General features: G+C 44.9%; 1 protein-coding gene across 4 annotated transcripts in view; it reads right to left on the bottom strand.

Moving 5' to 3' along the window:
* Positions 1–4,740, bottom strand: part of MORF4L1 (mortality factor 4 like 1) — a 41,464-nt gene extending 36,724 nt beyond the window's left edge. For all 4 annotated transcript variants that reach the window (XM_020975969.2, XM_020975970.2, XM_020975971.2 and 1 more), the window contains exon 1: positions 4,652–4,740. In XM_020975969.2, coding sequence (XP_020831628.1) covers positions 4,652–4,691 — 40 coding nt within the window. In that variant the 5' untranslated portion in view covers positions 4,692–4,740. The remainder of the gene's footprint in view (positions 1–4,651) is intronic.
* Positions 4,741–15,229: the final 10,489 nt, after the last annotated feature.

Here is a 15,229-nt window from a genome sequence, read left to right as displayed (position 1 = left end):
GAACAGAGATTCTTAAACTGGGATTCAAGGAGCCCAGCTCCAGAACTGTATGAATAGATTTCAGGTGGTCCATAAACTTGGATGGAAAAAAAAATTACATCTTCTTTTCCCCTCACTAAACCTTGGTTTTCTTTCTAATCCTATGTATTTCATTTTACACATTCAAAAAACATTATTCTGAGAAGGGGTCCACAATCTTCACCAGACTGCCAAAAGGATCCATGACTCAAAAAAGGTGAATAATCCACGTTTTAAAGCAAAATGTTCATTTAAATACACAGTAGCATGGGAATGGTTTCATTATAGCACTGTTGTTGTTCAGTCATTTTAGTCATGTCTAACTCTTTGTGACCTCTTTCGGGATTTTCTTGGCAAAGATACTGGAGTGGTTTGCCACTTTCTTCTCTAGCTCATTTTACAGATGAGGAAACTGAGGCAAACAGGGTGAAGTGAGTTGTCAAGGTCACACAGCTATTGAGTGTCTCAGGTTGAATTTGAACTCCAGTATTCCTGACTCCAAACAAGGCCTGACACTCTTACCTGGCTGCCCTTACAGCATTAACTGCTTATAAGGTATTGTTCTCAACTCTGCAATGTTCTTCACTTCAATGAAGCACAAAGTATCAGAGACCATTTAGTAAAAACTATTTAAGTCCAAGAACACTGAATTTCCACAAAGTAGAAGCCAGATTGATAGATTCAGTGTGAGAAGAGAACAAACATGAGGGTTAACTCATCCAGTCCCCTAATTTTACAAGAGGACACTAGGACCCAGAGAAATCAACCAATTTGTGAAAGATCACACAGATTGTAAGTGGTCAATTAAGGATTGAAACCCCACCCTTATATTCATTAGGGGCTAGCAAATCTTGTCTCAGGCGAGACTGTTCTGCTAAGCCTTTCTTACTATCCTTATACTTAGAATGTCGCCCTCACTTACATTTATCTTTTGCACTATCTGAGAATGGATGGAATAAATGATGGATGGAATTCTCTTTCAAGCATATAATTTGATGGCTTTATATTGTATTTAGAAAATTTTCTTACGTTTTGAATACCATGTGCTTGCCCTTTGTTTCATGTACTTCCTGAGTCAGTCCGAAGTGCATGGTACCAAAGACAGGATCCTAACTTTTTTTTAAAAGAAAGGCACTTTGAGGTAAAATAATATGATGATCTTTTATATTATTACTAGTTCTAGGGAAGATACAAACTCTTTTTATTTTACTTTGAAGAATTATGAAAATTTAGGACTCCCTAGCTTTACCAAATTGATTTTTGTTAGTCATATATTATCCATGCACTGTTGTGGCTTAAGATGACAAATTCCATCTTGATATTAACAGATCTTACTTTCCCCTCAAGATATTCTTGTAAACTATCTCATTGTAAACTAATTAATCATACTTTCTGAAAAAAATTTGCCCTGAGATTCACTTTTGACAGGAGCTTGTGATTACACATGACAAATCTAAACCATTCTGCCTGGCTTTCAAAACTTTCTGCAGTCTGGTCCTGATGCCTGTTCAAATACTGATGTAATGATAGTACATAAATCCTATAATTCAATTCAAAATATTTAATTCAATTTAATATGCATTCAATTCAAATACCTACATTCTACAATTCAACTCAAAAATGCTGAGTTGACTGGAAATATTTGCATGAACTGATGCTGAGTGAAGTGAGCAGAACCAGGAGAACATTGTACACAGTAACAGCAACATTGTGCAATGACCAGCTTTGATAAACTTAGATCTTCTCAGCATTGCAATGACCTAAGACAATTCCAAAAGACTCATGATGGAAAATGCTATCCACATCCAGAGAAAGAACTATGGAGTCTGAAAGCAGATCGAAGCATACTACTCTCTCTTTTTTGTTTTTTTCTTTCTCATGGTTTTTCCCTTTTGTTCTGATTCTTCTTTCATAATATGACTAATGTGGAAATATGTTTAATATGATTGCACATGTACAGCCTACATCGATTGCATGCCATCTAAGGGAGGGGAGAAGGGAGGAGAGGAGAGAGAAAGAGGAAATTTTAGAACTCAAAATCCTATAAAAGTGAATGCTGAAAACTAAAACCAGATAAATTTTAAGAAGAAAAAGAAATGTTGAGTTGAATCCAAAATCCTTAATATGTAAAATCCAGTATCACACTAAGACTTACTCAACACACTGCCCACACCTCCCACCACCTACACTCTAAACAGGCTAGTATTGTCATCACACAAAGCAAAAGCTGTCTGAAGCAATGAAGAGTTTGAATACTGAATCCTTCATTTATTAGCTGTGTGGCCATAGGCCAGTCACTTCCCCTCTCCAGGTGTGTGATTTCCCTGACGTGTAAGGGTACACGAATGATCCGTGAGTCCTTTATAACTTACCAAGCAGGGGGTATCCACCGGAGAAGTCAAGTGACTTTACCTATGAACACACAGTAGCACCCCTGGACAAGAACCCAGGCCTTCTGCCAGCAAGGCCACCCTCTAGGCCTGTAGTCTAAAAGAACAGACATACTAATCAGGAGGAACTAGAGATCCAAATACAAAGAATGAAACTATGAATCTTTCAAGAAGCTTCAGTTCTAATGAATGAAATACAATAGTGAAAGGATCTCTCTCACAAAGACAGCACAGGGCAGCAAGCCGAGCTGGCCTTGGAAGCAGAAAGAACTAGACTCCGGTGAAGTCCTGCCTCTAACACATACTAGCTGGTTGCTCTGAGAAAGTCACTTAACCTCTCGGTGTTCTAGGCAACACCCTAAAAATAGAAGTTGCAGAAACAACACTGACCTACAAATGGTAGTGGGAGTTTCCTTTCTTATCCTTTCGATCCCAGTACCAATTAAATTCTAGGTCCACTCCCCATCCCTACAGAGTGGCTGTAAGGAAGAAAACGGCAAGGATAACTTTAAAGAATATGTAAATGTCAGCTGTTACTTAACCCACTTAATGCCTATAGTCATTCCCTCATCCTCCACAGAACCACCCTTCCCTGACCACTCCTAGCCTCACTCCAACATCATAATACACATCTGGCATCACATACGCTGCACATACCACTCAAGCTAAGTGTTAGTCTCCTTTCCCCAACTAGCTTAAAGACCTGGCTTACCCTTCTTTTACTGCCTGCCCACACATCAAAGGCACTGGAGCTGAAAGCTAGTAGATCCCCTCCTAAATGTTTGCTGAGAAAGGAAAAGTTCCTTAAGATAACACATAAAATGTAATTCTGCTGTGGAAGCAAGGTTGTCTAGGATCCAGCACTACACCTCACTGAATAATATACGTCACGGGTGGTGACATAAAAAATAACACACGTGCAATAGTCTAATAAATTTTCAAAAAGAAGTATACAACAAAAGGGTAAAATTATGAGCTGAACTTGACAGTTTACATTTTAGAGAACAAACACATTTCCAAGGTTTTATAGTAAAAAGTGAAAATTCAACACTGTGATCTCAAACAAAGCGAAGCGAAATTTTTAAAGGGAGGTAAGATTAACGTCTCTCTCGGCCTCTTTCTTCCCCCCAGCACCCTGAAGCCAACGCAAAAGCCTGGTTTTTAAAATGCTGCATCAGCCCTAACAAGCCCTGGTCCGCCATCAGGCTCAAGGTGTGTCTCGGGCAGCCATGTTACAAAGCAGCACCAGCAGCCCAAGCGCCTGGGAAGAAAAGCCCAGGCACCTTTCAGAAGCGCTCTCCTTCTACGGACCCGGAGGTGAAGCCTGCTGAAGCCCAAGCTGACCTCTCAGGACCTGCTCAAAGCATCAGAGTCCCTCGGCCTTGGCCGCCCCCCGCCCCCAATTGTTCAGTGTTTCCCCGTCTCCGCCAGGCTCCACTCCTCCACTCTCCCCCTTCTCTCCTGCAAAAACCCTCCCCGATTCCGCCCTCTTCCTCGCTCATTTTCCCTACTTGGAAGGTCCCCAGGACCGAGAGAGGAGAGGGAAGGGGGAGGGGCATGCTGGCTTGGTCGGAGACCCTCCCTTCACCTACCTGGGAGGCCTTGGGAAAATCATGTTCCATTTCTGGACCTCAGTTTCCTCATCTGTCAAATGTGGGGGCGGCCTGGGAAACCCCTCAGGGCCCCTCCGAACCCTGAAAATCACCATTCTGCGCCCACCACAATATCTCGGTGGGACAGGAGGACGTGGGTGGGGCAGGGGACGAGGAGCTCGCCGCTCCCCCTCTTTGGGCCTCAGTTTCCCTCTCTGGATGGACCAGATCCGGGGTCCTCGAGCCTTCGGACCCCGGCCAGAATCACGCTTTTAAGTAACTGAAGGAAATGCTAGTTTCCGTCAGAGAGCCGACCAACAACGATCACATCCACGGAGCGCCGCGGAGAAGAGGAGAACAAAAGGCAGGTCCTGCCCTCGGGGAGCTCCCCGTCCGACACCACAACAAAGGTGCACCCCTTTCCTCCACCCACTCCGCGGCCCCGGGGGCTCTGCTTCTAGGTCCCCTCCCCCCGGCCAGGCCTCGGCTTTCCCGTCGGCCAAAAGGGCAGGAAGCCCCCTCGTCCCCGGCCTCGGACCCTCCGCGGCGACTTGGGGGAGCAGCAGGGGTGCAGCCGGGGCCTCCTCGGGCCTTCCCCCCGCCTCCCGCCGGCCTCCCCCGCCCCCTCCAGGGCCCGCGGCCCACACTCACCCTCCTGGAATTTGGGCTTCGGGTCCTGCTTCGGCGCCATTTATGAACGACTCTCCGCCTCCGCCTCCAGCTTCTCCGCCTCCTCCCTCCGTCGTCGTCGTCGTCCCCGCCGCCGCCGCCGCCGCCACCGCCCCGCGCCACGCCCAGCCGCGCGTCACGCCCGGAGCCGCCCCCGGCCTGATTCGCCCGACGGCCCGCAGGCCGCGCGCGCGCCCCTGGCCAAGGACTGCAGTGACTGAGCGCGCATGCGCACGCCTCGGCGCACGCGCAGGCTCGCCCCGAGCCGCCCGGAGGCATGCTGGGACGGGAGTTGGCTTGCTTTCACCTATCCCCATGTCGCTCCTTAAGGAAAGGCAAGAAGAGCGTTTAGTAAGTGCCTGGTATTTGCCGCAGACGGGGCAGAAAGCCGTTCCTGCCCTCGAGGAGCTCAGATGGGAGAGATTACTTGCTGTTCATTTTGTTTTACTTTGAGTTCCAAATTCTCTCCCTTCCTTTCCCCATCCATTGAGAAGGCAAATTTACCCATTATCCACGGGAAGTGGCTCAAAACCGCTTTCCATATTAGCCAAAGGAGATAATTTCCTAATAGATGAGCAATAGAAAGGGTAGACTGGAGATCATCTCTGAGTCAAAACACATTTATTAATCGCCGACTGTTTACTAGGCACTGTGCTGAATGTTAGGGAAATTGCATGCTCTCAAGGAACTCTCCGCCTAATGGGGGAGAGAACACAAAGCAGTTATCTATGTATAAGCAGGCTATATCCAGGATAAGTTAAAGGTAATCTCAAAATAAGTGAGCATTTATTAACCACTTACTATGTGCCAGGCATTGTGCTGTGCTGGTGTGTGGGACAACTGAAAGTTTCTCATATAAAATGGAAACTATGCTCCAAAAATGTAGTAAGGCTTTAGCATGAGCTGAGCCTAAGTTTCACTTTCCTGTAACTCTTATGTTTTGAGGGAAATAAAGTCCTATACAGCTCTTTTTGGGGTGGCAAAGAATTGGAAATTGAGAGGGTGCCTATCAACTGGGGAATGGCTGAACAAGTTGTGGTATATGAATGTAATGGAATACTATTGTGCTATAAGAAATGATGAACAGGCTGACTTCAGAAAAACCTGGAAAGACTCGTATAGTCTGATGCTGAGTGAAGTGAGAAGAACCAGGAGAACTCTGTGCACAATAACAGCCACGTTGTGTGATGACTAATATTGTTAAACTGAACCCTTCTCAGCATTACAAGGATCTAAGAAGTCTCCAAAGGCCTCAGGATGGAAAATGCTGTCCACATCCAAAGAAAGAACTATGGAAGTCAAATCGCTATCACTTATTTTTACCTTCTGTTGAGTTTTGTTGCATCTTTCTGATGGTTCCTCCTATTGGTTTTAGTTTTTACTTACAACTTCACTAATGTGAAAATATGTTTCATGGGTATGTAACTGTAAAGCCTATATCAGATTATGCCCCGTCTTGGGGAGGGTGGGGGGAGGAAGGGGAAGAATAATTTTCAACTCAAAAGCATATGGAAAATAAATTAATAAAATTTTTTAAAGAATTCAAAAAAAAAAAGAAATAAAGTCCTATACCCCCTGCCCACTCCCTCCCTTGTTTTGTAATCACTACTGCAGCCTTATCTTTGCCAAAAGGAAATCTGCAAGCTTCCAAGCTTGTTTTGGGTAAAATGTATCTCTTAGTTCCTGGGTAAAGTTGTTTGTCTCTTACCTCAGCCAATGGAGATAAACAGATTCGGGTAAACAAGTGGGTTTCTTAACAGTTGTTTGTCTAAGGGTATATAACTGCTTGTTTGCTGCTTGGATCCTACTTCCCTACTCCAGTCTGCCCTGGGTAGGTGATGCCCAACTCTCTCTCGAGATTTGCTAGAATAAAACTTCTGTTTTCTACCTGGAGAAACCTCTGAGTTTTTATTTGGGTAAGTGGTCTCAATCCCACTCAGTTGGGGCTCATCCGGTATTTTCTTTGAGGAGGGGCCTTTCCTACAGAGGTCAAGACCAAGCATGCATCCGAGATTTCTTGGAGGTGTTGAGCCCTGGAGGGAGGTTGCTGCCCAGTCTTTGAAATAAACCCGAAGAGAGGTACTCAGAGAAACAGAGGGCTTGTTAGGGCTCCAACGACTAAAAACGAAATCGAGAAATTCCAGCCCACCTGTGAGTGAGAGCAATGTAACTTGTATGCGCGCAACCCGGAGGTAAGCATTCAGGGGTCTGGAGGTAATTGGCATAGGGTGAGGGCCTTTTAGGGCAGACTGTAGTTTAGGCAGAATCTGGGCCTAACCAAATTTTGGAATAAATACCTCATCGAAAGGACGCGTCTGAGAAAGCTTCACGGGTGACTGGTGAGGAGTGGGCAATGCTTCTTGGTGATTCGGTTGAGTCTTCAGACTCGGAAGTTCGGTGACAACTCCCGTAAATTCCCTACGTGAGGGCCTAGGGGTTCCCTAAAAATGGGAAAGGGACAATCTAAATCTGTGCAGTCGGAGTGCAAATGTGAGGTACCTATAGACAGTCCTTTAGGCAATCGATTGCAGAATTGGAATGAACTACGAAAATATAGAGGAAAGGATAGGAAGAAAATGATTAAATATTGTTGTTTCATGTGGGCAGAATGGATATTGGCGGGCAGCACTGCATGGCAGAAATTTGGATCCTCCGAAGATTGGATATGCCAGAAGCTAAATTTATATGTGAATGCTAAGGAACCTTTTAATCAGGAGGAGAGTTCCTATGCGGCACTCTGGATGCCTAAAGTGCAGCAGATGTTGGTGAGGGGCAGGGAAAGAGAGAAGGAAAAGATTCAGCCTCAACCTTGGGACCCTCTCCTTTCCCTACGCCCTCCCTATGTTCCTCCTCCTCCAGGGGCTGCTCCTAATCCTAATCCTGGTCCTATACCAACTCTGGCTCCCCCTGAGAAGGACCCAAAGGGCGGTCTTATCAATTTACAGGAGTCTCCCCGTGTGCCCTTAAAGAGAGAGTTGAAACAACTCCTGAAGGACCAGGAAAACCTACCTCTTGAGCCAAAGCAATCAAACATGTTCCCTTTAAGGGAAGTTCCTTTGGCCTAATAGGGTTTCGGGTTTGTGAACGCTCCTTTGAGCACCACTAAGGTTAGGAGCTTTAAGAGAGAGATGAAGATCTTGATGGAAAACACAAGTGGCCTCTCAGAGCAATTAGATCAGTTTCTGGGCCCAAATGTTTATACTTGGAGTGAACTAATGTCCATTATGAATGTCCTATACCCTTTTGAGGAGAGAGGGATGATTAGAAGGGCCGCTATGGTAGAATGGGAACTGAGGCACCCGCCTGCGGCCTGGGTGATACTGGCAGACCAAAAATATCCAACCCTTGACCCTAGGTGGGATTATAATAATGCAGCCCACAGAACACATATGCAGGATCTGAGACAATTGATTATTATTGGTATCAGGAATGCCACCCCAAAACCCCAAAATATAAAGAAAGCTTTTGAAGCACAAATTACAATTTGTGGAACGGGAGGTGAAATATCTGGGACATTAGTCAGTGAGGGGCAGAAGAAGCTGGACCCAGAGTGGGTGGCAGGAATCCTTCAAACTTCCCTCCGGAAAACAAAGAGGGAACTCAGAAAATTCCTGGGGTTAGTAGGATACCGTAGAAATTTGATTGATTCTTATGCTCCTTCACAAAACCTTTGTACCAATACTTATTGGAGGAAGAACCAGAGCAAATTAGATGGGGCCCTGAAGGGGAGGAGGGATTTAAGAAGTTGAAGGAAGTCCTCACCTCCCCTCCCATTTTGACACTTCCCTCACTGGAGAAACCCTTCCACTTATTTGTAAACGTAGACAAAGGAGTAACACTGGGGGGTCTTGACCAAAATCAGGGGAGCGCAGAAGAGACCTGTGGCTTTCTTATCAAAAATCTTGGATTCTGTGGCCAGAGGGTTGCCGACCAGTATTCAAGCATTAGGGGTTACTGCTATACTGCAGGAGAGTAGGAAGCTGACCTTTGGGGGAAGCTTGAAAGTGAGTGTGCCCCATCAGGTGCGAGCCATCCTGAATCAAAGGGCAGGGAGGTGGCTTACAGATTCCAGAATTCTCAAATATGAAGCCATATTACTGGAGAAAGATGATTTAATGCTATCACAAGATAATCACTTTTAAGTCCTGCCTCCTTTCTGACTTCAGGGGGTGGAGATGCATCTGAGTTAGAATATTATTGTATTGACTTTATTGATCTTCAAACTCGGGTCCGGGAGGATTTGCAAGAATCCCCAATTCCCAGAGGAATCAATTTGTTCATTGATGGCTCCTCTAGGGTGGTAGAAGGGAAAAGAAGAAATGGATATGCTATTATTAATGGGGATCAAGAATCCTTGGTTGAAACAGGAAGTTTACCAATAAATTAGTCTGCCCAAATATGTGAACTATATGCCTTAAATCAGGCATTGAAATTATTAAAAGGAAAGGAGGGCAATGTTTACACTGATTCAAAGTATGCCTGGTGAATGGTTCATATTTTTGGGAAAATCTGGGAAGAAAGGGGAATGGTTAACAATAAAGGAAAGGAATTAGCACATACTACTTTAATTAGTCAGATCTTAGAGAATCTAATGTTGCACGAGGCCGTAGCCGTAATACAGGTGGATGGCCATCAATCTGGGCAGTCCTTTGAGGCCAGGGGCAATTGCCTTGCAGATGAGGAAGCAAAAAGGGCAGGGATGACAGAACCTGAGCTACTTAGTCACACATTAGTTCTGATCCCCTCTTTTCCTCTGAGTCTCCCTTCTCCCTCCTTTACCGAGGAAGAAAAACAGAAGGTGCTGGCATTGGGGGCACAGGAGAAGGACGGGCAATGGCTCCTCCCAGATGGAAGAGAGGTACTGACCAGAGCAGGTATGAGGCGGGTCCTTCAACATTTACACCAGGGTAGTCATTGGGATGTTCAGAACCTATGTGATGCCATCCTGACTCGGTACATGTCTCCTGGTCTTTATACCTTGGCTCGGCAGTTGGTAAACCGGTGCCTTGAGGTCGAAGGACAAACAACTCTGCGTTGTGCCAGACTCCAGTAGAGGAAAGGCCCCCAGGTCTTAGACCTTTTCAGAGCATCCAGGTGGATTTCACTGAGCCACCCCCTGTAGGATTCCTCAAATACCTACTGGTCCTAGTGGACCACTTAACCTCTTGGATCGAAGCTTTTCCTTTGCCACACGCCACTGTTCCTGCGGTTGGAAAAATTTTGCTAGAGCAAATAATTCCAAGGTATGGAGTGGTAAAATGGATTGATTCGGACCAGGGTACCCATTTCACAGCCAAGGTTCTGCAGTCTGTAGCCCAAGCCTTGGACGTTACCTGGGAGTTTCACACCCCCTGGCATCCTCCCTCATCTGGTAAGGTTGAAAGGATGAATCAAGAGATTAAGAAACAACTTACTAGGTTAGCCTTAGAAACCCAATTACCCTGGACCAAATGCCTGCCTCTGGCCCTTCTCAGAATCCCAACTAAACCCTGCAGGGACATAGGGCTCTCTCCTTATGACCTTTTGTATGGACACCCTTACCCTGGGGGAGAGGAAGGGAATTGGGACCCTCAATTTGAACAGAAGGATAAATTCTTAAGAGAATATGTAGCTTCCCTGGCAAAATATTTGAATACTCTTCAGATGAAGGAACTAATCACTCAAACCCCACCATTGGGATTCACAGTTCACAGGTATGAGCCCGGAGATTGGGTCCTGATCAGAGTTTGGAAGGAGAAGCTTACTCCCACCTGGAAAGGTTCCTTTGAAGTCTTGCTGACCTCAGATATGGCCATTCGGACTAAGGAAAAAGATTGGACTCTTTACACAAGGGCGAGGGCGAAAGGACCGGTGTGGATTGTCGAATCCAGACATCCTGAGGAGCTGAGACTGCATCTGCGGCGGGGGCCTCCTAGAGAGCCAGAGTCATGAACAATAAGGGTTGGAAGTGCTTGGCTGTTGTGATCCTCAGAGCCTTTGCTCTGTTGCTCCTTTTGGTGTTGGGCATTTTTAGCTGTTTGGGGACCACACTTTTCACCAAAGAATATTTCCCCTCTCCCCTCCAGTGGTGTAATCAGAGTGTGATGCCATGGGGGTTCCCTTGATTATTTTCTTATTGACCTTGTCCTCCCTTTACTCTCCAGTTCCCAATCCCCTGGCATCCCCGGGACAATAGCTTCCAAAGCCGTGTTCAGATTATAGCCAATACCTTTAACCTCACTAATTGTTGGATATGTGGAGGGCCACAGCAGTTAGAATATTGGCCTTGGGTCCCAGTCCCGCTCCATCCAGCCTGGATTTTGAGCAATAAGTCAGAAGTCCATAATGGCACTGGTTTTTGGTTAGATCAGAAGGAACACGAATGCCCTCTGACTGCAGAGTTCCATGGGAGGTATTGTCTGAGACAGGCTGGGGAAGGGAAACAATTGGATAACAGTACTTGTGACTATACCTACATTTATCAGATCAGTTTTGTAAACTTTGATTGCACCCCATTTGTAGGCAGGGGCAATGTCACTCTTATTAAATGTGATGATGGGACTTGGCGACCATGTAAGAATTGAAACATAGATGAGCTTACAAGGAATAATTAGTCTACGGAGTGTGGGTATGTACTGAATGGGAGGGATCCACCCTGCAGCTGTAAGTCCCCACCAAAATATGTGGGGGAAGCCCAGAGGATGCTCAAGTGCAAGCAAATGAACCTCAAGTTCTCCCTCGAGGGGAGAACTCAGCTCCCTTGTTATAACTGGAGATGGGAAAACGTGACTTGGGCAGGGAGGGTATTTCCAGAAATTTTGGAGTAAAGAGAATCAGACATGGGGATATATTAAAACATGCAAATGGAAGGAGGAACAGAAACTTTGGAGATGCAAATACAAAAACTCTCGCTGGGGAGGGTCTCTGGGAGGGGAAGATATGCAGTATTATCCATTTGTGTCTAACAGAGCCCCAAATATTTATCCGGACAGTACCCGCCCTTAAAGGACATTATGGGATCTGCAGATCCACTGGCACTTGTTACATAAGGCTAATTAGGCCCAAATTCTTTTTCCTCCCAGGACAAGGAGGCAAACATTTGGGGGTACAAGTATATGATGATTTAGAAAGGAACAAATGAGCCATTGACACCTCTGTTGCTAGCAGGGGAAATGCAAATGGGTGGGGAGAGACTTGGCCCCCTGAAAGGATTATAAAGGAATATGGACCTGTTATTTAGGTGCAAGATGGGAGCTGGGGATACCGGACCCGATATATATGCTTAACAGGATAATTAGACTCCAAGCAGTGGTGGAAATTATTACTAATCAAACTGCTGTGACTACTGACATCTTGTCTGTTTTTGTAGACCAAAGCTGGGAAGCTCTTACAACAGTCTTGGATTATCTCTTAGCTGGGGGGGGGTGGGGGGGGTGTCTGTGGAAAACTGAACCTGTCCACTTGTTGTATGAAAATAGATGATGTGAGACAAACCATTAGAGATAGTAATAAGGAAATCAGAAAGATTGCCCATGTTCCAGTGCAGACCTGGTCCTCTTCATTTAATACTCCTTGGTGGTCTTGGTTTGGGGGATCTTGGTGGAAGCAGGTATTATGGTTTTTGTTAATAGCAGTAAGTGGAGTCATACTACTCCCAGTGTGTGTCCCTTGTATGGTGTAATTCATTACTGCTACTGTACAAAAGACCCTCTCTAGAATGATTACATTAAAAGAGCCTGTCAGTGAGTCTATAAGACTAATGATACCAAGGAATCAAGGGTGGATAGCAGTCGATCAGGAGGAAGGAGGGCCAGATCCTGATGGAATAGCAAATAGGGAGGCTGAAGAAACCTACCAGTTCTGGTGTGAGAAACTTTCAACTATGAAATGAGAAGGAGGAACTGTGTGGGACAACTGAAAATTTCTCATATAAAACGGAAGCTATGCTCCAAAAATGTAGTAAGGCTTTAGCATGACCTGAGCCTAAGTTAACTTTCCTGTAAATCTTATGTTTTGGGGGAAATAAAGTCCTACACCAGCTGCCCACCCCCTCCCTTGTTTTGTAATCACTACCCCAGCCTTATCTTTCCCACATAAGGCAATCTGCTAGCTTCCAAGCTTGTTTTGGGTAAAATGTATCTCAGTTCCTGGGTAAAGTTGTTTGTCTCTTACCTCAGCCAATGGGGATAAAGAGATTCAGGTAAACAAGTGGGGGGGGGGGGTTTCTTAGAGTTGTTTGTCTAAGGGTATATAACTGCTTGTTTGCTGCTTGGATCTTTCCTCCCTACTCCAGTCCAGCCTGGGTAGGTGATGCCCAACTCTCACGCGAGATTTGCTGGAATAAAACTTCTGTTTTCTACCTGGAGAAACCTCTGAGTTTTTATTTGGGTAAGTGGTCTCAATCCCACCCACTGGGAATACAAAAAAAAATAGCAAAAAAAAAAGTTCCTGCCCTCAAGGACCTCACAGTCAAATGATGGAGATAGTTCATAAATAACTATGACTAGGGTTTTAGTTTATAAATACTTATGATTAGGAGAGGGGAATCGTTGCCTTTCTTTGTATCCCTAGTGCTTAGCAAGGTGCTTGACACATAGTAGATGCATAATTAATGCTAGGTGACTCGACTTGACATGAATATTCAATATATAGTCAGAGTAGATGTAAGGTAGTCTCAAAGAGAAGAGGGAACAGGAAAGGCTTCGTGCAGAAGATGGAGTCCAAGGTGAGTCTAGAAGATAAAGCCAAGAGAAACCTGAGAAGGGAAAACATAATCCAACCCCTTCATTTCAGATGAGAACCAAGGTCACACTGCTAGTAAGTAGCAAGAATAGGATTTGAGTCCAAGGTCGCTTGGTTTCCACTGTATATCCATTATACCAAGCTGTGCATAGGATTCTATACTGGGAGTGTAGGGGTGTGAGTTTAAGATTAATTGAAGAGGAAAGACACCAGTAACTATGATGAAATTCAATTGAACAAGCATTTATTTTAAAAGGTAAAAAGAAGGTAAACTCTCCTCCAAGAAGGTTGGCCAGGAGATTGTAGAAGGCTTCACGAGCTTTAGAAAGAATTCTAGATTTGGAGTCTAAGGCTGGAGGTTGGAGTCCCAGGTCTACTTCTTCCTAGCCAGGCAATCTTGAACAAGTTCCTTACCTAACCTCAGTTTCCTCGTCTGGAAAAAAAAAATGAAGGGCTATTGGACTAAATGAAGTACCAAGGAAAGAAGGGAAGCCCTTCCCATAGAGAAGTATCTGCCATTGCTCAAGCACTTTGCTTACAATAATTTTGCAAGACGCTGCCATTTTATAACTAAAAAAACCCCAAGCTGCCTCTCCCCTGTGATATTGATTTCAAGAGTAGAGAATGACTGGAGCAAAGAGAAGGGCAGGAGAAGATGAGGGGACAGAGATTAATCCAGTTTGTTTGGGACCTGAAGCAATTAAAAGAGAGTCAATTGAAATAAGATTAGAAAGTAAAGCCAGCATAAAGGCACCAGAATCCAAAGTGTATATTGCGTAGGAAACAAGGAGCCAAAGTTTAAGTAGTGGAGTATCATAAGGAAATAAGCATTTATTAAGCACCTACTATATGCCAGGCACTGTGTTAAGTACTTTTTACAGATCATCACAACAACCCTGGGAGCTCAGTGTAATCATTATCCCCATTTTACAGTTGAGAATACTGAGGCAATCCAATGTTAAGTGACTTGCCCAGAGTCAGACACCTAATAAAGATCTGAAGCTGAATTTGAACTCAGCTCTTCTTGATTCCTTGCCCGGTGTTCTCTCTACTGTGCTACCAGCGGCCTGAAATAATCAGATTGATTCTTTGTCTCTGAACCTAGTTCAGAAATTCAGCTGTTCTTTCATGAGTAAAGTTTAGAAATCCAATTTTCTTGTTAATCACTGTTCTGTTTTTTGTGTCCAGGAATGGTACTGTTGAATTATGTCTGATGTGTTACCCAGAGAAGTCTGATCTGCCGTCTTTAACCCTGCAGGTGGACTCAAACAATGCACATTTGTAGGCACTGGAGGGAAGGAGGGGGTTATTTCTAGACCCTCATCCCCAATTCCTAACCGATCGCAACTTGTTCCCCACCTACAAAGTCCTGTTCTTTGTTCCGCACTTCCCTCAAAACTATGAAAAAAAGTGACCATTCCACACCTCAGGAGCTTAGCTTTGGTGGGAAAACTGAGATTCTAATTACTGGTAAATTCATACTTTACTGATAAGTTGATCGTGCTTGGAACTTTGTACCTCAGGTTACCTTATTTTGACCACAACAACTGGCAACCACGAAAGGATTGGGTATGGGAGGCTAGTACTTGGAGTAACCTCTCAGCCCCCTTTCCCCATCCTCCCAAGAGTCCTCAGGTGACATTTTCACCAGGGGGGATTTCTTTGCAGAGGATTGCCCCAAAGACCTCACTCCCCACCCAGTCCCAGCCTTTCCAAGCTGAGGTAAGCTCTCACACTGCTGGGGAAGCTGTAGCTCTGTTTGTCTTGGTGTCCTGTTTGTGTCCTAAGTACGATCATTTGGTGATAAGTGACAGTAGGAAACTCAGGAAATCCCCCTGA

This window comes from Phascolarctos cinereus, unplaced genomic scaffold, assembly GCF_003287225.1.
Source record: "Phascolarctos cinereus isolate Bilbo 61053 unplaced genomic scaffold, phaCin_HiC Scaffold_3;HRSCAF=262, whole genome shotgun sequence".
Classification (NCBI taxonomy): Eukaryota; Metazoa; Chordata; class Mammalia; order Diprotodontia; family Phascolarctidae; genus Phascolarctos; species Phascolarctos cinereus.
The sequence above is the reverse complement of the archived record's forward strand: the minus strand, read 5'-3'. Positions and strand labels throughout refer to the sequence as shown.